The sequence below is a fragment of the Genypterus blacodes genome, unplaced genomic scaffold, assembly GCF_046128005.1.
Source record: "Genypterus blacodes isolate CSIRO-AG114 ecotype Tasmania unplaced genomic scaffold, CSIRO-AGI_Gbla_v1 ptg000067l_1, whole genome shotgun sequence".
In the NCBI taxonomy this organism is placed as follows: domain Eukaryota; kingdom Metazoa; phylum Chordata; class Actinopteri; order Ophidiiformes; family Ophidiidae; genus Genypterus; species Genypterus blacodes.
Genome location: NW_027466879.1, coordinates 3,332,883 through 3,356,712, shown reverse-complemented (window position 1 = coordinate 3,356,712; position 23,830 = coordinate 3,332,883). Strand labels below are relative to the sequence as shown.

General features: G+C 44.1%; 1 protein-coding gene across 2 annotated transcripts in view; it reads left to right on the top strand.

The window, feature by feature from the left end:
• ankrd11 (ankyrin repeat domain 11) overlaps positions 1-23,830 on the top strand; it is an 87,409-nt gene that overhangs the window by 39,754 nt on the left and 23,825 nt on the right. For both annotated transcript variants that reach the window (XM_076155846.1, XM_076155845.1), the window contains exon 3: positions 23,575-23,720. In XM_076155846.1, coding sequence (XP_076011961.1) covers positions 23,634-23,720 — 87 coding nt within the window. In that variant the 5' untranslated portion in view covers positions 23,575-23,633. The remainder of the gene's footprint in view (positions 1-23,574; positions 23,721-23,830) is intronic.

Here is a 23,830-nt window from a genome sequence, read left to right as displayed (position 1 = left end):
CTGGTGATCTATTAGCTTGATGACTTGTAGGACAAAATAGTTTATTGATTTAATGCTGAGCTTGAGTTTTCAAGATGGAAGAAGATCATCTGAAATGTCTCTTGCGATGAACTATTATGCTATGCAAGTGCCTACATTCTGATATTCCATAACTATAGAATAAAATGCACAGTCATGGTTGCTGACTGATGCAAGGGGAGCAATAGGCTTCTCAGGTATAGTGTATAACAGTTCCCACAAAGGGGTTGGAGGCTAGTTGCTGTTGCATAGCAGCCATATCCTATTTCAGTTAGGCACACACACGCCACACTCTTTCTCTGTTTCTCCTCTACTAAATAGACACACAGGCATTGCTTTTACAGGCAAGGATATAAGTTAGGGTGCACCATTACATGTGACTAATATTTACATCCTAGGTGTGTGTGTGTGCACACTTGCGGATGTGCATGGGGAGGGAGGGGTTGAAGTGAAGGGGTTCGCTAGTAATCCAACTCAGCCTTTATATCAATGTTAGCTTTTGCCAGGTCAAGCCCAAGAAGTATTTCATTGCAATGCAGCAGCTGCAGCACAAAGCCTGGGCCTTTTCCTATTGATTGTTAAGCCTGATGGATTCATATGTACAGAGGGGCTGGCTAGGCTAGACCTTACTCACATCATCTGCATTGACTCATTCTGCTTGTTGACAGCCAATTCTCCTTGGAGAATCAAATAAATCTACCAGCTTGAAGAACTTGCTGTTTCATGTGTTTGAACTGTAGCAAACTGCGTGGCGTGTGACAAACCTCCTGCAATCCAAACTAACTGCATCCAGCATCAGCATTCAGGGTCCTCAATGGAAGGGCACAGAGTAAATTACATCTGGTTGAGCAGAGCAGAGCTGAGCTGAACTATGCACTGAAGCCTTTGTGGTGGTAAATATGCTGGCTGTAAAAGTGTAAAGCGGTGCGTCCCTCTTTATGACTCTTCCTCCAGCGGGGGAATGTCTGCCTCATAATGCATTTTCGTCGTTTCTCTATGTAATTGATGTTCTTGTTTTTTGACACACTGTGGTAGTTGTTGCCTTTCACCTAGCAACCTTCCTTGGCAGTGGTCCAGCAGCTGAGACGTGTATTTGACTAAATTATATTTTAGATTTTAAAGGATTAGCTTCTCATTACTTCCACAGTTCCACGCACTGTTCTGGGTTTCAGAGTGTCTCAAAAACATCCGAGAATTATTTTGTTTGGTGTGCACTGGTGTGCAGCTGTCTTTCAACTGAGCTGGTGTAGTGTGGCTTTCTCTTGTAGGTTGCTAGGCAACATGCTGTTAAATTCTCATAATCGCTGAATTTAACTCCTAGAGATAGAGGAAAAAATTAGTGCTGCATACTGCATGTCTGAGCAGTCTCATGTACACTATACACATTAGCATTGACTTACTTGCTGTTAAAATGTTTATAGCCAGTCACTCCTCTATGTTGAGGTGATGTTCCTGTAGATCTAAAAGCTGCTGTACAAAGAGAAACAATGGTGATAGCCATTATGTTCCTGTTATAGGATTAGCTAATCAAAGCACACTACATTGCTCACACATCACTTATCTTTGACTGCAAAAGGAAACACAGCGTATATTTACAGCATACATTTCAGCTTTGTTAAATGGAATTGTATGCACCTCAATGCATAGAGCGTGGCAGGAGGGGCATTTTGACTCATCTTGGAGTCATCAGTGCCAAGATTAAATGCACGTGTGTTGAACGGCAGTTAAAATCTCTTTGTCCTCAACTTAAGTTGGCCCCAGTCATGCATTTCTCCCTCAGATTTTATCATTACAGCATTGCCATGTCTTGTTTACACCGGCTTTATTTGTGGCTTGACACCTCATTTGCTTAACACCCTATGGCTGCTCTACATTTAAGACCCTGACACTATTTAGATCCTCTTTTGAATATATGATCTATAAGAGACTGTGTTTATGTTTCCAGAGGCTCATTAAAGTTTGCAGAAAACAAGTGAGAGAAGGAAAAGTGGTAACACTGAAAGCTATTTTGGAGCAAACTTTGAGGTGGGCTGGAGAAGGGCTGCTTGTGGAAATGGATCAAGGCAACAGAAAGTAAGAGTTAGAAGAGGCAAGCTAGAGAGAATAAAGATGGAGGAGAGCAGCAGAGTGAGCCAATAATGACGGCACGTCGGTAGTGTGTGTAGGCAGATGAGCGAGCCGTGTTACACCAGTGCTTCGGAACTATGCCCGACCTGACGGCGTTGTGATCATTCGAAGTTCTACGTTGGTGTGTCTGCATAGCTCTGCAAGTACCGAGTCAACAGGCTAGTTGGCTCAATCATGAACAGTCTATCAAAGCGAAATGAAAAGTTGGTGAACTTGCACGTTAATACTTTTTTGGAGTAGCAAAGGAGCAATGGTGACTGAGCGAGTCTTGTTGTCGGAGTTATTCAATGACAAGGAATGTCCATCTTTGTTTCTTCTTCTTCAGATGAAGAAGAAAGTTGAACTACATAAGAGGAAATGTGAAAGCACCAAGCGGACTGATCACGGTTGTTATGGTCTGCAGCACCGTGATGTGTAGTTCCATTTTCAGGAGGTGCGCAGTAGGTTACGTTGGTTATAAAGCAGCCTGAACACCCGAGCTGGAAGAGCTGGAAGGAAAAGCTATTGTGTGCTTAATAAGAGCGATGGCAGTGGTCCAACAGCTCTGGCTAGTGTATGATTAGGCTCGGACAATCAGGACTGCTGGATCAAAACAAGGGGCAGGAACGCCAGGGTCATTCTGCTTGCTAGGATACCATCTGCCCTGCTTGCCTGCCTGCCGCAGTCAGGGGGAGGGGAAAGATGGCGAGAGACAGAGAGAGAGAGAGAGAGCAAGAGAGAGGGGAATGGGGGAAGGGCAGACCACAGCTCTACAGGCAACAACAATGTAGAAGCAGAAGTAAGCAGCTCTGCATGCCGCTCTGCATGCAGCTCAGCTCTGCGTAGTTCAGCTTGCATTGCTGTGCTTGCACAACCTACACAAACCTAAAATACACGGTGGAGCAGTGTGAGCATCTGAAGATGTGCATAGATGAGAAAGACCTTTTCTGAAGACTTTGTGCTTTATATCAAGACAGCTATTGTGATAGAAATGTGCATTTATGTCGTAAACAAAATGTCCCTTCACCAGAACCCAGTTAATAAACTAATCAATCAATAATGTAATTGTGTATTTAGAAAGTTGGAAATACTTACTTGTGTCTCCACCATGGTTCTAAACACACACACCCACAGGGCAGAGAGGCGAGGGGGGCGCGGTGAGTGTGTGAGGTCTCACAAACTTGCTGAGTTGGCAGCTTATTGTGATTGGCTATGATCACTGTGATCTTGCCTCTGATTATTTAAAGTATATGTCAATTAGGCGTGCACATTTTAAGCATTTTCCATAACCGATGGTTAGCAGTCACAATGATACATTATTAAAGCACCAAAACCCCGCTTCACTGGGCTGTGGACCTCAATTTTGGGGGGTTTCCGAAACAAAATAAGTTCCTACAGATTTCTCCTATATGGTCAAAAGTAACACGTCATTTTCCTCACACTGAAAATGTTATTGGGTGTTGTTGTGTTGTGTACATATAAGCTTGTCTGCTTGAATTCCTAAGCTGGATTTTGCCATATGGTCTATCTGCTATAAGAGGCCTGCCCTGATCTATCAGCCTTCACACACAAGACATGGTGTTTAGGTGTCGTGCTCGGCCGATTGTGCTGGCCTGTCCATCTCATTCTGTCATCTTTTTTGTAAAGTATTAATAGAAAACAGCAATATTATAGTTAATAGCTCATTTTATCCTCTTGGAAAAGGGGGATTGAGATGAATTTCATCAAATGAACCGTCTCTAAACCGACAGCACACAGCACTGAGGCGGTTATGGTCTCTAGTTTACTGTTCCACTGGTGTTGTTCTGTTCTGGAATAAGCTGCTAGCATTATTTAAAGATAAATACACCACAGCACAACGGACCGAAAACTATTCCTCAATGATTTACTCTCCATTTCTCCTCTCCCTCGCTCTTCAGCCTCCAGTCTCAGACACAACATTTCCTGCAGGCCCCATTACTGCCCCCACACAGACAGACACTCACTCACTCACTCACTCACACACACGGGCACACACACACACACCCACACACACACAGCTCAGAATAGCGTAGGGGTTTCAGTTGAATTGGTTCAGTCCCCCCTCTGTGTTTTTGGAATGGATGTGTCCACCAGCATTGTGCTGTGCCTGGCCTGAGCAGAGCATTGTTGGGGGGTGTGTGTGTGGATGGGAGGGGGGGCTCTGCATGGCTCCTAGCCTCTACATGAACTCGGAGCTTGTGATTGGTGCTTTCCAGTGGCCCTAGTTTATAGTTTTATAAGTGTCATTTTTCAAATTTATTGGAGAATTTAAACTTGTGTAAGAGACGATGTGCGAACAGGAGTTTAGTGGTGCACAGTAGGATTCACTGCGTTAATAACGTGTCCTGTCCCCGTGACGCCGTGTGGGAGGTAGAAGGAGGAATGGGGATGGCGTGATGGGAGGACAGGAGACACGGTCTGAGGTACAGAGGCACGGCGCTAAATTGCGACTGAGGTTGTGGTTGGTAGCTGAGGAAGATGGAGCAGAGAGGGGAGGAGGCACAGCTGATGTAATGTGTAACAATATCTGGGCTCTGTGTGTATGTCTGCGTGCTCTTGTTTTTATGTGCACCTTTTTGTGAGAGTGTGCATTAGTACTGAGGTCCAGCTTGCTTGCTTTCATCAATAATTCACCAGCCCTTTTAGTGTGTCTCTCCTCCTCCTCCTCTCCCTCCTCCTCCTCCTCCTCCTCTCACATCCCCTCCCCCTGCTGTTCTGCCTTGTTCCAAACCTCATCTCGCCTTTTCCCGTGTCCCTAAACACTGGCCCAGCACATATGCCACACCCTTCATTCCTCCTGATGCCCGACGCTTCACCTCCTGAGCCAGTATCGACCAGTATCCATCTCTTTTGTTTTGGATTGCGTCATACGCAGCAGGCAACCACACAGTTAGCCACACATTTCTCTGGTTTAGCTGCTATGGTTTATAGCCTAAATTGTATATAGTTACAGTTTCAAAGATAATCCACCCGTGCGCCCGTTTGTGGACAGAAGTGTCTTCATAGAGATAATGTAGCTGGTTGTTTTGGTTGCTGTGTCTTACATCTCTTTGGCAGAGCTCCCATGGCTGAATTTAATGGTGATGCAGCACTAAATAGAAAAGGAAATGGAACAGAATGAAACAGAAATGTATTTCTCTACATCTCACTTCTCTAATGTAATCTAAAGTAATGTTTTCAATTTATTTTTATTACCTTAGTGCATGTTTTAACAATGAGTGGTTGATCATCACTGTTCTTACCTGCAATGGGCATCAGAGTTTTGATTTTGTGCTCAGCTGATTACTGCTTAATGTCCAAAGCATTGCGGCGGTTGCATTCTCACTGCAATCGAACCGCTCCATGGAGAGATTACAAGCAAGCACTCATACACTCTTTGCCGTCTACAACCAGTTGATTTGTTTTCCGGACCGAGTGCAGTTGTGGTGTTCAGAGACCCAAATGAACCGATCTGGGGGGAACCCCTCCAGGTTTCGGAAGAAGTGCTGCAAACAAGCTTGTTCTGAATTCAGCCAAAGAGACGGGCCAAGAGGCACAGCATGGAGTAGGGTGATGAGTAATGATGACAAACGCATCCACAATACTGGAAGTGAATATTGAGAATACAAATAGAAGCTATACCCTGGATGGCACCTGGATGACTGTTGACAAATATGCGTCGTGTGCACAGCTGTTTGATTAGAACACTGTTCTTAATCCAGTTACATTGATTGTCATTTTTCATATCTGACTGGTCAACCAAAGATGTGGCTGCTCAGGAACTAAGTAATATATAATATGTGTCATTATCCGATATTCTTAGGATACATAATGGGCAAAAAGTATTCATCACAATTTTGCTCTATGCTTCAGCAACATTCGGTATATATCTTTATATTAACTGATGATCGCCCACAACACTTTTCTGCATTTTCTGTACTGCATGGGTGCCGGTTTAGGAGGTGGAATAGATTGCTCGTGCTTCCAGATTTAGAATCTACCTTCTTTGTTCAGACTTTACAAAACACCACAGTTTACTCTGAATCCAGCCCAAACCATCTCCATATCACAGAGTTTGTGTCTTAGATTCTCAGTTTAAATCTCTGTTGTTCTTCAGTAGAGTTCCTTTAAAAAGGACTTTACTTGAGTGATTCCTCCTGAAGCTGCTGCTCTCTCAAACAGGCCGGCCCTGATGCAGAGTGAAAAGGGCTCCATTGTATTGGAAAATTTGTGGGAGGGGACGTAAGAGGGCAAGAAACAGGGTGCCATGTTGGGGGCGATTAGGAAACCAGATCCATGTAAGGGCTTCAAAGGGAATTGGATCTCTCTGCACAGACTATTGATCAACCAGGGATGTTGCTGCCTCGCCTACTTGATATTGGAAATTCTAGCAATTTCTAGCTGGGAAATCAGGAATAAAACGCACTTTCCTCCCAGCCCAGCCCCCATCTCATCATCTTAACTGTTGGTTCCCTGTTCACAAAGTGCAGCCTCAGACCATGGTGTGTTGGACCGTCTCCTTGCCTGACCCCTGTGCGTCTGCGTCTGTGCGTCTACATTTCTTTTTGTTTGACTTTAAGGGTAAATTTAGTCACGTCTTGGCAGAGCTTACTCAATGTAACAAGGTGGATTTAGGAAGGCTGCAACAGTGACGACTATTTTATCATTTAACTCCTTCTTTCCTGTCCTCTCTCCTTTTCTTTTCCATACCAATGTTATCAACCCCCGTCTCGGGTTTGTTATTTCCCTTCCCTCCCACCCTGAGTGAAGCCGCATGTAGAGCCAAGTAAACACTTTGATATGCGGAAGAAATCTCTCTCTCGCTCTCTTGCTCTCTCTTGCTCTCTCACTTCTCTCTCTCTCCTCTCTCTCGCTCTCTCTCTGTGCCTATGTAGGTCACCATGAGTCACTCCTTTATGCTTCAGAAGCCCACAGATTGCAATGTCTTGAGCACTCTCACGTTCCTCGTTGTATAAGAGAAGAAGAGTGTACAGGCCCAGGAGTTGTGGTATCCCTCTATTTATTTAGACTATTCTATTCTGTTTTTCTGTGCATCATTAATCCACTGATATTTTTCCCCTCCGGTAGTGGACGTCGATTGTAGTTGCAGTTGGCTTATTTAATGGAAAGGATGATCAGATATTTATTAGATTACAATCCAACACACTGTCTGTACACTGCAATTACTCTAACCTAGATGCTGAATCCATCAGCTGTGGAAAGCAGATTTACCATTGCATCAGAAATAAAATACTTAGGACTACGTCCACATTTGTGGGTAAGATTAGGGTAAGAGTGCTGGTTGAATGCTTTCATGGTTTACAGCTCTATTCTATTCTCTTGTATTAACGGTAGACTTTGTATTCTTGGGTTGTTCTTCGACGTCATTGTTGTTTATCCATGTGCCTATAGGTGCTCTGCTTTTAATTGAAGCTGCTCTGTAGTTTAGGCCCATTGCGTCCCAATGTGAATCCAGCAGGCTCAAATGCATAATTATTCCACAGATGGCAAATGATCTGAATATGTATTGTTCCTTATGTTTCAATCCTGAACACCCTGCTAAATACTCAGACCTTTTCATATGCATGTGTGTATATCTATATATAGGTACATGTGCATGTATAGGTACACATGGCAGGTGAGAGGGTGAATTCTGACGAGTTTTTGTTCTTGTTAATTGGAATTTAGTTTGTGTTTACAAGATGATGCAGATAAGATAGGGCTTGTGCCTTCATGTTTGATACCTGACTTTGAGAAAGTGTGTTTAAATGATGTCGACGGTGTGATAAAGCTGCAATTGCCTGTGATGTGTCGGAGGCCTTTACTAGTGATAGCGAAACTATGAGGAAAGAGCTTTCTTGCCTGACCCAGATCCCAGTAGGCTTTAGAGTGCCACATGTGTGTCCTTTTGTCCTCCTCTCTTCTTTCAACAGTGACCAGGCCTGTCCTCTAGATAAAGACGAAGAATCGCACAGGGTCTGTTTTTATGAGTCACTCAACCACACAAAAAATAGGACTGATGAAAGAAAAGGCCCGGCAACTAGTGCTGGGCAATATGGACATGCATACATAGCCGTTCAATATTTTTCGTTCCTTTGCCGATATTCAATAAATAGCTTGATATTAACCGTCGATAACCCGCACAGTTTCATGTATGCTCCGTACTGGAAGGAAAGCTGTTTTAGGAGGTGGAATAGAGTATGGAATAGAGCTCTGTGGCACCTGTCTGTACCTGAAGCAATCCAGCACGGTCTTTACAAACTTAATTGGCCAGATAATAATCATTGCTTGATTTTACGTCTTCAGGAAAATCATTCCTAATACAGGATAAATATTCTATATCCTGCCCAGCCATACCTGGAACCCTCTCACCTTTCACTGCCCCCTGAAAAACTATCACATCACATAGCCTACACAAGAAGCTGACAGACACGCATGTACCTTGTAGTCTCATCGGTAGTGAGCCATTACATGCAACGTTACACCACAAAATAAAAGAACATTTTGAGAGCAAATCTAAATTGCTAAGCAAGCACAATACCTCAGTAAGCTCAGTAATGGTGTGCATTTGTGTGCACACAGGCATGTGTGTGCTTGCATGGAAAAATGGAAGCCTTGTGGAAGAAACCTGAGCAGGCTCGGGGTTTGGGGCTGTATATTCACACGGCTGTATCATCTGTACCTTTCCTCAATATGTCTCTTGTCTTCTGAGTTGCTGCACCACAGTGGACCTCTTGCTGGTCAAACCATGCTTGATCAAATGACTGCCTTTCCTCCCAACATGTGTCGGCTCATTGCAGTCCAGGAAGCACACATTGTCCTCTCTAACTTTGTTTTTTGTGTCTCAAGTGTTCAAGAAATCATAATCAAATTCAGCCTGGCAAACACCCTTCACACCCTCAGTTGTGTGTTTTCTGCTGATGTGGATGTGTGTATGATTTCAGTTGTAAACCGTGTCACTGGCATGTGTAATTAGGAAAGTGTGCCACCAAAGTGAACTTGGCCAGAATATACCCCAGCTCTCCGTCTTGACATGCATTTCTTTCCTGCAGCTCTCTTCCTTCTCTCGCTCGTCTCTAAAGGACGTTTTCTGTAAGAGAGTGGGCGTTTGCATTGCATTGGGCCATCAACAGGAAATTCCAGCCTTGGAGTGTGGGGGTGGGGATGACTGAGAGAGAATTGCAGAGGAGCAGGAGGGTTTTTTGGCAGCTTTAAGAGAGCACCCAAAGGTCTCTGACTAGTTTGGACTGCATGAGAGCTCTTTCCGGATGGTGCCGTACTCTGCTACATGCTCGGAAAACCATCAACATGATCTGCTCAGAGCTTTTGCAGCAGCTCTCTCCTCGACAGTTACCACTTTCACAAACCCTGTCATTCGCAATAGATTTACTTCCTATTTTATGTTGGTTACCTTTCACTGCTCATTGGCTCCCGATCACATAGATACCTCACTATACAAACTTTTCATGGGTCGATGTCAATCACGCTTATCCTTAGAGACAATTTAGTGGTATAAATATTCTGCGGAAAGATAAGGCATTGAATCTTGCCCATGATAAATGGTGTTTTTTCATGATCCACGTTGTTGCAGAAACATGATAACATGCATTTATTTTTAATTCTGTGTTTTGCTGAGACAACAGTTGACGCTGCCATGTATTAGGCCCCTACACTAAATCCTTATCAACGTCATGTGAAGCCATCTGATATTGCCACACAGGGATTTTAAAAAGGGAAATGGCCCCTGCTGCACACACTAGCGCTCTTTTGCTTTGTGTTGGGATTCACCCCCTTTGTTCTGTGTGATTACACTTTAGCCTTCCCCATGTCTCCTCTGCTCTCTCAGATGAGATCAGCTAACATTTCCTCTGCTGTAGGGCTGCGCTAGGCTATGGGTAAAGGCTTTGATTGGCTAAATTGCATACATATGTTGATAGCTGTTGTGTGTGTTTGTGCACATCTGCGTGCAGGCTCAGATGCTAAGAAATGATACCTTGTGAACGCCGGAAGAGCAGATCCCTCAGGGTAGTGCCTCTTTCAATTATTGCAGTTTCCATTCTAGACAGAGATGCACCACACACACACACACACACACACACACACTTAAAAACACACTCAAGAAAGCATGTCAACACACTGTTGTCCTGCTAACTCCGGAGTTAGGTTTAGTGGTTTAGTGCTAGAGTGCTGAACAAGTTGCTGATCTTATGGATTGGTCTGCCGGTCATTTCAGTACAGGTCAAGGGGTTAAAAGCCTGGCCAGCAGACATTACGTCATTGCAGTTGGTTAAACAGTACATTTGGATGAATGTGAACTTCAATTCAGTCAAGTACTCATTTTGTTACACATTTCACCAACACGTATAAAGACTGTACAACAATTGGCAAGGAATGGCCAAGATTAAGTCAAAACCCAAGGAAATGTCATCGGAGTATTGGTTGTAGTTGTTTTTGCTCAGTCCACTTTGTGCATATTTAAACTACTTTGATGCTCAAAGTGTGTGGAAACATTGTTATCTTCATCATTATTGGCTTTCTGTGTTCATGACTGGTGTCCTGCCAACTTTCCATGCCACCAGGCTTCAACCCATGCAGCTACCCACATTAGCTCAGATGAAATTTCCTGCTGCTGCTCATGGCTATTTACTTGCTTTATTCCACATATATATTAAGCTACTACAGCTAATCTGATAAACACATTGCAAAGCCTGTGATAAATTTAATTTAATTAAACAAGTCACTGATTATAAAAGGCAGCGATACACATGCAATGTTCCATCTCTGGTGATGCTCCTTTCAAACATGATAATGTATGTCGAAGAGAAGTAGTAGCTCAGTGGTAGACCTTGTGTGCTAGGCTTTGAGACCCTGGTACTGTGCAAAATACTGAATGTCAAGGCGAGGTGGCTTCTGTAAGAAGTCACACAACAAACCTCCTCAACTTCAACAACTACAACCTAAAGATGCAGTTTGAAGGCTCCCGTCCTGCAGGCATTTCTGCCAGGTCCCCATCGCAAAGATGAATGAGCAGTGTTGCAAACATTTAGATGAATAAAAATGCCATTTCCCCACCAATCCCCACTCAATATACCATAATGACAAGGTGAAAACGAAAAAAACTAATAACTAAATTCTCTCATTTCTGTAAATCTTCAGGCCCTTAATTCCTCAGTTTGTATTAGCCCCATTGGCAGGCCAGGTCTCTACAAGCTCTGCACACCTGGATTTGGGCAGTTTATCCCATTCATCCTGGCAGATCCTCTAAAGTGCCGCCAGATTGGCTGGGAAGTGTTTGTGAACTGCCATCTTCAGGTTTCTCCACAGATGTTCTATGGGGTTTAAGTCTGGGCTTTGGCTGGGCTGCCTGAGGACAGGCAGACTGTTTATTTGGTCAGCCCCTTTACCAAGGCCCTTCTCGCTCGGTTATTCAGTTTGGCTGGTCTGCCAACTCACGAAGGGTCCTGGTGGTTCCAAACGTCTTCCATTTCACAAGTATTGAGGCCACTGTGCTCCTGGAAACACTTCAAGCTTTACAAATGGTTTTATATCCTTGTCTTGGTCTATGCCTGGCCACAGTTCTTTAGCAAAGGTCTACAGAGTTTTCCTTGGACTTTATGGCTTAGTTCTGCTCCTGTGACTTTAGTGCGTTGGTGTTTATACTGGGTGTGTCCTACCATTTTAATTTGCCATTGATGATTCCAATCAGGTTTTAGACACATCTAATGGATAATTAAAGCAAGCAGGATGCACCTGACCACATTCTGTAAATGACAGATTTTAGAGTTTAGGATTTTTTTAAATTTGCAAAATTGTCTACATACATGTTTTTACTTGTCCACTGTGGGTTATTGACCGTAGATTGATCAGTAAAAATGCATATTTATCTATTTAAAATCACATCTACAACCCAGAGTGTGTGCAAGTGTGTCCCTTCACAACACCTGGTGCTTTATGCATGGTAACCATAGAAACAGCTGCATCTCAGAGCTGTAGTCAGTACTTTATGATCTGTAAGACTTCCTACTGAATATTCCAGTAATTTCCAATGTAGTTGTCAAACTCAGGGAATTACATAAGGATTTGTCAGGAAGAAAGATTCATCTGTGATCGTGATCAATCTGTCAGCGTGTTGAAAACTTGGTTTAGTTGCTCTAAGTAACTAAACTAGTAACTGTGGCCATATATGAGGACAGATGCTGCATAGTAAACTCATTCTACCTTCTACGGTCTACAATTAAAATGGAAGATGAGGCTTTGTAGATTTTGTTGGCTGTGATGATCAGGGTTTCTAATAATAACGTTTGAACCTCAGAAACAACAGATGTATTTACAACTCTAAGCTTCAGTTGCCTCATCCCTGTGTAAAAAGATAACAAATTTCATCAAAACCCCATCTGAGTTGTGTCTTGCCCATATGGTGCAGCACCATGAAACACACACATTCCTGCAGCATTAGCAGGAGTATCAGTGGAGGTGCCCAGTGTTGGTGATAAACGACGGAGGTGTAAGTGCGCTGCGGCTCCACTACTGACCATCTGAGGTGCCCGGAGCAGCACTTGCTCAAACCACCAATTACAGTCTCCTGCCCAATTTGCTGAGTTTATTGATTGTTCCATCATGAGTGAGGCCAGCTCACCACAGCCCCTCAGTTGTGCGACGTGACCGGTGTTTGTGTAACGTTTGCCTGTCGGATCAATTTGCCCTATGCTACCTTTCACTTTACTGATGTATGGAATACAGCTCTGGCATAGGCTATCTAAAACACAGTTGAATTAGATAAAACAATGCTGCTCAGTGTAATGCAGTACACAGTACAGTGATAATACATCACAATATTACAGAGACAACTGAAGCAAACTTTAACAAAGATTTAGATCAGCACATCTGACACGCTGCCAACACAAACTCAACATTTAAAGCTGTACACAGGAAGGATGTTTTGCATGGCTATTGAATGTACAAGTGTACTTAATAAACATTAGCTCAGTGTACAAAGTTTGGAGTTTCTCAGCCTTTAATTGTGCTTACACCATAATTGTACTGTTGCACATCCGGCACCTGAAGCTAAACATACCTGGAGATGAAGTACTGCTCCAGGCTCAAACGCTCCAGGGACATGAATCACATGAGCATATTTCTGATGAGCCTCCTGGTGATGTGATTGTAGACAATATAATGATGGAAATATTACACTGAAGGACCCCACCACCCTGAATGAATGCAGCAAGACGGCATCACTGCAAGTCTGTATACACTTGTGAGCCTTTTTGTGAACAACACCAAAAGCTTGGATTTGGTTGCTCTCCCAGTTAAATGTTTGCTTTTCTGCTGTGTATCAGGAGCTTGGTTATAGATATACTGTATTCTAGTATCATTAGGTCTGCTGAAAGACACATGTTCTCAAGAAGACCCATGTATGAACTGTGTGGTGCTGATGTGGACCTGGAGCTTTAATTTCCACTCACATTTGGTCTCTTAATGAACACACACACACACATGTATACCCCCTGTAAGAACACATACACTTATTAGAAAATAAGCACATCAATGCTTCAGTCTGCGGTCAGTTCCCTGCCCCCTCCTTAAGAAGGCCCCGCCTCAGCCCTTGGCTGGCTTTGCTCTGCAGTAGCAGGCCTTTCATCCCTCCATCCGGCCCAGCCCAGTGATTTATAATTCATCTGGGATCCTCCCTCCTCCCCTCTGCACCAGGACAGAATTAACATTCTGTTAGGTCCCCAGCTACGCTGCGACTGTGTGTGAGTGAGTGTGTGCGCGTGGTTTGCCAGCCTAGCCAGCGAGGCTCCATTTGGAATGGCTGTTATTTTAGCTGTGAGTGTGTCCCCTCTGTCCTGGCTCTGCCTGCGTTCCTCTGTCATTGTTGGGATCTGGTTGCTTTCCTGTCTGGCTGTCTGCTGCAGATCTCTGCTGTCTTTGTATGTGCCATGTCAGCTGCCTGTCTCCCCTCCTGGTCGTGACAATATTCCCTCTTCTCTACATATAAATAGTCATGTGATATCTGTTTTGAGCTGATTACCGGTCGAATAAGAGAAGAGTTTTCATCATATATGACACCAGTTCCCTCAAGGCTAAATGCCAAATTGTACTTTGCTTATCTTCTGGACCTGCAGAGTTCCACTTGGGTCTGCACATCCTGTGTCTGCGTTGACCTGTCCACACCTGAAGGTACTGGCTACATAAGGCAAGGCTTTGGGATTGGATGAAAATATGTGCAGGCAGAAGTGGAAATAAGGGGAAAAAAAGTAAAGGGGGAAAAAACTGCAATGTCAGCTGTTTCCATACTTCATACCCCTGGACACATTTTGTTTCCTCTGGGTCCTCTGGTTTCCTTCCACAGTCCAAACACATGCAGGTTAGGAGAGTAGGAAACCATATATGTGACTATGTGCACCGATGAGTTTGTGTGTGTGTGTGTGTGTGTGTGTGTGTGTGTGTGTGTTTGCGTGATGACCATGCGATACAGTGAATTTGCACACGTCTGTCCAAACTTGTGTCCTTTTAGTCGGTGTATGTACAGGCTTAATGATGTTGTCCTTATTGAACTGCCGAATCTGTGTGAAGGCAAACAATACCATGGAGATGACAATGGCAGTGTGAATAAGCTGAATCCAATCTGGACAGTAGTGCTCATATTTTTCCAGACAATATTCTGCATTCTATGTGAGCGACGTTAACGTGTATATCACTGTAGTATACAATCACACATCATAAGTCTGCGCCATGTACCTGAACCCCTCATACTGACCCTGACTGTGTCACATCAGCAGTACTATAGCAACACACTTTTAGATGACTTCAGTTCTTTAAGTGTGTGTGTGTGTGTGTGTGTGTGTGTGTGTGTGTGTGTGTGTGTGTGTGTGTGTGTGTGTGTGTGTGTGTGTGTGTGTGTGTGTGTGTGTGTGTGTGTGTGTGTGTGTGTGTGTGTGTGTGTGTGTGTGTGTGTGTGTGTGTGTGTGTGTGTGTGTGTGTGTGTGTGTGTGTGTGTGTGTGACATGTTATGGTGTTCATCTGTTTAAAGGTCATATCCACCCTGTCTCTGCGCTCTTACCATTTATTTTTACCTCCTTGTGTAATCCTTAATTAATGGAGCGCCGGTCAATGTGTCCCATGTCAATACGGTACAAACACACACCACATACTGTACATTCACACACACACTCATTCATATTCTTTTACACAGGTGCACAGTACAAACACACTCTATCATGTATCTTTTCTGTCTGTCTCCTGCTTGAGTGTAAAGATCGAGCGGTTCAGATCAAATGTCCTCAGCACTCGGCTATGCTCGCCACCACTTAGACATGATACTTGGTTCAGGTCTCGGTTCAGGTCTTGCCTGCGGCCTTTGGTGAATGTCAACACTGTCTTGCTTCAGTCTTTGCTGCGTCATCATCCAAAACATAATTTAGATATCCAAATCAATTGGAATCATTGACAGTGTTTGTGATAAATGCCAGTTTTGTGTCGTGTTGCTCATCATTACATTTCAAATGTTGTGTCCCCATGTTGGTTTTCCATCCTTTCTATTGAGGAACACTCATCTTAGCCTGTATTATAAAACATCATGGGTTGTGAAATGGAGAATTGCAAAGTGGAAATGATCCAGGTTTGCTTTAACAAATGAGACAGTGACTTGACATTTTCTACTGGATAGAAACGACCTATTAAAACACTTACATAGTAATTGTCTATGGTGCATCCATTTTAGTGTGAAGCATGTGTCTTGACAGTTTATCCCTAGGTTGTTTTCTCTTAAAGTTACACCTTAAAGAAAATAGTTTGGTAACAAGCTGCAAAGTGAACTCTTGCAGGCGTAGTGCAGTTTGTGCCTCGGCTGTTTGGGATTGTGATACTTATCAGCTTGGGTGCATTCCCTGCATGGGAAGATGAGCCGAGCAATTGTGCTGCTGTTCTTTCCATCAGTCCAGCTTGAGAAGCACTTAGTCAGGGGAGTCTGCTCATATGAAAATAAGAGAATTGGAGCAGAAAAAGTGACTTGAGCTCATGTTTGCAATGTTTACAGTCTTTGTTGTTGTTGTTTGTTGCATACATATTCATTTTGAAAAATGTTGATCCCGCTTATTGGTCTTCATCAGTCACTATCTTGGCTGTTATGCAGCACACAAACATTCATGCTAAAATTAAAAAAAGATATTTGACTGTGCTGTATTTAGAGTAAAGCGTGGAGAGAATGGGGTATTCCACCAGAAAGTGCTGTAAAGGTCAGGAAGGGATGGAATTGTCTTTGCTGTAGGTTGATATGCAGAAGCAGTCTTCCATCAATACCTTTCCTCTCATTCTCCACTCTCACCACCAGTTTCTGATAGGCCTGCATCTGTCTCATCCCCAAGTTGCTAGGCAACAAGCATGTGTGTGTGTGGCAATGTCAGGCCTTTGCCTATGAGAGGAGAGAGAAAATAGACAGGCAGATGAGAGGGAAGTACTCAGAGAGCAGAGGGGGGAGAGATGAGAATGAGTCAGAGCACTGATGAAGCTGAGGGATTGCAGGGGAGAAAGGCAAAAGGCACTGGATTGGCTCTGGTCCTTCCTACAGCCAAGCTGCATACAGTATATACATATATACATACACACACACACACACACACACACACACACACACACACACACACACACACACACACACACACACACACACACACACATATATATTATATACACACACACACACACACACACACACACATATATCACACACAGGCCTGACACTAGCGACTTCACTGGCAAAGACGGCATGATTTAGCAGACTGGCAGGCAGGCAGGCAGGCAGGAGGCACTGAGCTGTTATTGGATGGAACAGAGAGGGAGAGCGAGCGTGCTCAGAATAGAAAATCAGACCAAGTGATTGGATTCCTCCCCACATTCTCTTCTCGCTTGCTCTCTGACTCACCCTCCCTCTCAGTACTCCTAGAGCCTTATGGGTAATATCACCACTCCCACCCAGCACATTGTGATTTAAAATACATTTTGTCACATAGTCTCATCCCTGTGAATCGCCTGCTGTTCATACACATGTTAGAGCAGGGATCAGGGAATCGCAGAAGTAATAATAAATTATTGTGTTCCTCTTTTTGAGCCAAATCAATCACATAGTTTAGATTACAGAACATAGAAAATACATAGGTATGTAAACATTCTAAACCCTGAGCAACGTTTTCAAAACCCCATGTTAAAGTTTGGCCTCCATCCTGCCCAGCTAATCACCATTCTTTGTAGAAATGGTTTGGTATGTGATGTTTCTGTGTTGGCTGCTGTTTGAAGCACTTGGTTCTGCTCAGCCGCAGCATGAAGCATGTTTCTTCTCCTGTTTGTGTGCTTTCTCGTTTTTGTGTGTTTGCGCTTGCAGGCCCTTGTGCCGCTCTCTTCTCTCTCCACACAGGTTCATAATGAAGTGAATGGGCCCAGGTCAGGGACTGAGCAGCCAAGCTGCGCTCTGGTTGCCAGGATACAGCAGCAGAGCCCGGCTGGCTTTATTTGCACACCAAACAGGCTAGCTAGCTGCTGTCGCTGTCCTTTTATAGACCATAGTCCTACATGTCGCATCAATAGACGGGAAGCCTGGATGTCACAGCAAACGTCGGCCTTTGAAAAATGGGTGACATCATGGAAAGTAGAAGAACACTTTGACCCGTGTGACATTGGCTTCATTTTGTGTATTACTACCACAACATCAGTCGACTTTGCCAGGGACTGTACTCCTGTTTTGGATCTGGTTGTGCAATAGGCCCCGGGAATGTGAACACAGATGGACACAGAGCAGAATGCCCATCCCTCCATGCAGCTGCTCTGTTGTTCAGCTGTTAGAGTGGAAACTTTGAGGTGTGTGTTTTTCAAATGTGCGGTGACAGTCGTGAGTTAGGAGTGGCACAGGGTGGGAGCAATCGGCTGCTTTTGATCTCTGCACCTGTACCTTCACTTCTTCCCGTGTGTGTGTGTCTTTATCTGTGTCTTTATCGTCTCCCCATATGCAAGGAAGCGGCAATCTATCAATGACAGTGCTAAAGATTGATATCACAGTTTTAAGGGCACTGCAAAATAATCATCCTTATTTTTCATTATTGAAGTCGTAGCAGTTCCAGGTTTGTCTGAAATGTTCCAAATGGAAGATAATATAGGAAGAAGCACCAGGTCTTTACTACGCCTGAACAAACAAAGCCACATCCCTGCTCAGGACTTAGACTGGTTTAAATAGCAGTATTTTTAGTCGGGGCGGGCCGCGGGCAGCACAACCAGTATGAAGCGCACACTGGGAGAGATACGGGTCATGATATACTGTAGATTTGTGTTTGTGTTGATAAGGGGTGGGAGGGAAAACAACACTCCTGCTATGAGTCGTGACTCTTCAGGGTAACGACGTGTGAATTGTTGCACAGATGAATAATTGATACTTTAATTTTCAAACACGGTGCACATTTGTGTAGTTATGCAGGTGGGCTGCATTTAGCAAGTAGTCAACATGAGCAGCACACAGCCGCCTCTCACTTTAGATCTCAATCTGGACTCACTTATTTCCCACACTAAATGGCCAACAACACGTGATTCTATGCTTCTTCTTAACAACACAACAAACACAGATTGACCCGCTTAGAAACGTTAGGCGAAGAAATGAAGACAACTTGCGCAACAAGATCAACACAAGTTTGTTGTTGAACATTTGGGCTTTGGAGTTCCTTTATTTTTGCCTTATTCATCTCCTTTATTTTCCAAGTTCAGTTGGTTGAGAACATGTTCTATTCCAAGACGGTGACCTGGCCCAGAGGCACACGGATGGAGCCCTGATTCTCACTTTACTGCCCCTCTTTGATCATCCAACATGGATCATTCTGATGCTCAGCTTGGGCCTTTGCTTGCTCTGACTCTTTTGTGGGAATCAGCTCTTGGTCTTTACCCTTTGTAGCCTTTTCAAACGCCGCTCACCTCTGTGCTGCATCTCTACAATCTCTCTACAAAACAGGAAGTCATTTTTGTATCTTGGTGTTGTAAAGTGTTTGTATGGTTGGGCAGGTAGCCAAGCATGGCTGATAGATAGTTGGACTGAAGTGAGGAACTCTTTTGTGGTGTGGGTTTATCATGTCGGCTTTAGTTGCAGCAAACTTTTCCTCCAAAAGACAAATAGAGATTCTCTTATGGGGGAGGAGTCACACCCCGTCTGCTGATTGGATGATACATTTCTCCCCCCTCTATTTTTCTCCTTTTTTCACTCTGGCACAGGTGGAGAAAGCTTTGGGTGGTTGCCAAAGAATTCCCAAAGCGGGAAAACCCCTGGTGTGATGGTCTCTCTGTAGTACTGTGAGGGGAAGTGCACTCAAGCTCTCTTAGTCTCTCTGCCATTTCTCTGTGATCAGACTTGGGGATATTTTTCGTCTCTTTAGCTATGTGTTACAAATACATGTTTGCACACATTTGCCATAGTCATACATGTTTCCTCATTGTTTGATGTTGCCTCAGTAGGGCAGAGTGAGAATACACCACTCATAAATAGAGATGTTAACACGTTAAACTGGGTATGGGTTAACTGTTACTATGAAATTAAACAGTTAAGAAACCCTGTTAATAATAGTATAAGTGTGTAAGTTCTAGATCATTTTGTGTCTCTGCCGTGGTTTAGAGGGCCGCTGTGTGTGAGGACTCACAAACTTGCTGAGTTGGCGGCTCACTGTGATTGGCCATGATTCCTGTGGTTAATCACATTGGCTGAAGTATATGAGAGTCAAAGTGCCCAATGTTCTCTCATGTGTGTCTCTCGTGTATAACGCTGTTTGCAGTGTTTTGTGTCGAACGCATTCCTCTGCTGCTTAAACTCGCACAAGCACGTTTAAGTTTGTTTTGCATTGGGATTCCTAACCTGAACTTTTCCATATGGGATTTCTTCTTTGCTCTGTGCATCTGCTTTGAAACATGACTCGGCGAATTGTTACCGAATTGCACATTAGATAATCTTTCTTGTGGAAATATAAATATAAATCAGCGATACGTCGCTCACTTTATCTACTTGGAAAAGGGATTTGGATTTATTACCTTGAATGAATGTCCAGGATAGCAGCTTAGACTCATTGAAAGTGACATGGAGAGAAGTTACTACAGCTTTTTGTTGGACCGAAATACAGAATACTTGGCCAGAAACGTCAGTAGTATTTTATATATTTAGGTTATCATGGGATAGTTGATGGTGCTTATGCAGATGTTGTACAAAAATAGTGAATGGAGTTTTCACTTTAAGGAAAGTATTGCGTTTGTGTCTACTTTCTTATGAGTAGTGGTGTCTTTAGCTTAATGGTTGCTAACTCCTGCCTGAACATTGGTCAAGTAAATAGTTTATCATTTGCATGCCTACTCCAAAGATGTACTTCTGTAATCTCCTTTGGAAGCAGCAGTCATCCATGTTCTACAGATTAAGCAAGTCTGTAATATGTCAGTTAACCTTTCATCTACCTTTTTTGAAAGGATTCCGAATCTCCCTTGTTGAACTTGAATTCACTAGCAATGGTCAGTTTGGTGCCTATTCACATGTGCTTAAATGAAGTAGGCTGGTACTGTAACATCCACGGATTACAGTGCAAGTGTCTGTACTCTGCATGCATGTGTGAGTGCATCTCTGAGTGATGGTTCACACACCGTGCTGCAGTACGCTCAAGTGTTGGCCTCTGTCTGACCGCAGAGGGAGTGGCTGGGAGGATAGAGAGGATGCTACAGGAGGATGGTGAGGGAAGGGGAGGGTGGGACGTAGGGAGAATGGTGTGTGTGTGTGTCTGTGTTTATGTGGAGGAGGAGGGGGGGAGGATGGATGTTGAGGTCTGTTGGCATCTCATGTCCTTCAGTTGCAGTAAATCGTTGCTCTCGCTCACCTCGACACTTCTCACTGCAGTCTTTATCTCCGTGGCCAGTCCAAGCGCTGACATCATCCATAACATATTGAAGATTGACAGCTCTGTTTTTCTTTCTTCCTGTACTTCTTACATCTGCCCTCCTGGAATATTAAGGATAAGCCAAATTTTAGCTTTCTAAAATGCAGCATATATTACATCAGCATCCAATAAGATCGAGACTCTCAGTCACATGATGTCTGTGCATGCACCCCAGAAATGATCTGTTCCCGGCAATTTGTTTGTTTGCTGCCTAAACTAGTGCCTCAAACTGACCCAGAGTCATCCTGTTGTTTGTGGACCCCAGTTACCTTTCTTGTGCAAATTTTCTTCAAAATAATGGCAAGAATTTGCATTGGGTATGGTGTGACAGGGCTGCTGCAGATTATTATTTATACAGGATTGTTTTCCCTGTGTTGTTTATTCATTTGGAACTCTGTGAACAGGCCTTTAGTTCCAACCACATGCTGTTGGAAAACATCAGGAGTGGCGTCTCATTGGAATGTCTTGCCACAATTATCTAATGCAGAGGCAAAGCTTACAAAACCGAGACATCCCATGAAGCCGGAGGCAGAGGGGGAAGATGGTGCACACAGCTGCTTTACAGGGAGGAAGAAGGAAACGGGCAGGAGAGTTGGAGAAAGTGAGGGAGCGAGCGCCTCTCATGTGTTTGTTAAAGTGAAGGCAGCTACATGATGCATCGCTTACAAGATGAACAGTTATCAAACAACAGTGTTCAATTTGTATAATAGTTTCCTGATTACAATAACTGATTACGTGTGTGACATGGAGTAGATGTTGTTCTCTGCCATTATAGACTAAACAATGTGAGGCAGAGATGTTGGGGATTCTGCACTGAGACCAAATCCATGACTGCTTCTTATTTTCCATCACAAAAGATGTGATACTTTTTCAATGATTATGCCGATCAAACACACGTCGTGCACGCTCGCATACACGCTCACACACACGTTTGGTGGTAACAACACAAAGTGCAACACACACACACACACACACAGACGCTGAATGTTAGCAGATGTTGTGTGTCTTTTCACTCGTATGGAATTACAAAGGAGGCTGGTGTTTATGAACACAGCTTGCTCTCGTGCGTGTGTGTGTCCGTGTGTGTCCGTGTGCCTTACTTGCAGACATCATTTACTGCATTTCGTATGTCAGCGAGATGCTTCGCTGCTATAACCGCCCATCATAGTAGTCTCAAAATAGAGCAGAGATTATTATTCTAGAAGCCCAACTGACCCAGTTTGGTGTGGGTGGGTGGGTGGGTGTGTTTGAGTGAGGGGGGTGTGTGTACGTGTGTGTGTGTTGGCGTGCACACTGTTTATCTGGGAGTCGTTGACCTTCCTGCCACTTTGTTTGGTGTGAAGAGAGGCGGGGGGGTTTATGGGTGGGTTGAGGTGGGTGTGTCGCAGCACTAAGGATGGAGTAACAATGAGCCGGAGGAGAAAGGAAGGGGAGACTGTGGTTTGGTCCGTCTGACTTTCCATACGCCAGTAAAGGGGGAGCAATACATCCTCCATACTCGTGTTTCTCTCTGGCTTGCTGGCTGGCTTACTTGACTGACTTGACTGGAGGGATATAAATAGCAGGCTTTGAATAGGATAACTGCAGAGGGAAAGGAAAGGTGGGTGGGGGCGGGGGCGGGGGAGATGGTTGTGGCGCCAGCGAAGGAGAGGAGTGCCAGTGTCTCAGAGTAATGAAAAAAGCACACAACCAGGGTCTCATCTGTTCAGTCACTCGGTCACAACCATGTCCATTCTTTGTTGCACTTAGAAAAGAAAGTGCATCGAGGAAGAGAGAGCTGAGGGACAGAGTGTATGATTTATTCATGGTCCTATGAAGCAGAAGGTCTCTCTCCATAAAGGAAGGAAGTTAATAGTGGCGCACACACGGTTGTTGTCCGGCAAAGCAGAGCATTAAACTGTATCGAGCACCGAGTTTCATCAATTCATAATCAACTCATTCACTCACACCAGGTAGACTTGCAGGTGTTCCTATGAGGCTGTGTCCCATTGACTGGCTGAGGCAGGAATGGCACGAGTAGCATACGGTTAATCCTACAATTACAAGATGCGGCTCACTATGTAAGCTAGAAGGTGTGTTGGTTTTTGTTGAGACGTGCTGAGAACATTCCTTGGCTGTCCTCACCTCTCTGCCTACTGAACCACCGTGTTTATGCAGAGTGGCCTGCCCAAGCCTCACTCCTGAACTCTTGTGTTTTGATTTTATTCTGTACATCTTTTGGTTTGGGTGGTTGTAGTTTCTCTTGAGGAAAGATGAAAAAATACATTTTAAACTGCAAGGCCCCACTATAGGACGCTGCAGCAGAAGGAACAGATGAGCTTTAATCTGCCCTAACAGCACCCAGGCTGCTGTCCTCCTCTCACTGCTCTTCCATCAGAACACGGGCTTAATGGTTGAAAATAGAGCACTCTATGTACCGCTAATGGCTTCATTGTGTGGCCGTGTGTAATATGTGTTTTCAAAGAAAATTAGTGACTCACCATCTCTTTCTTCTTTCTCTTTATTCCAGACGGTCGATGACGATGCAATGGCAGCGTGAATGAAGCTTGGCGTGGCGAGAGCTGAACGATGCCCAAAGGTGGGGGTTCTAAAACCCCCCAGCTGGACCACTTCCCACTCAACACCGACATGGTGGAAAAGCAGGGTGGGAAGAAGGTAAGACTAAGAAACCTACAAACACACATACTCTACCCTGTAACCAGACGTTGTTGTGTAGGATCCCTAAATCATTTGCTGTTTGTCTGTATGCAAGACACAGAATCACT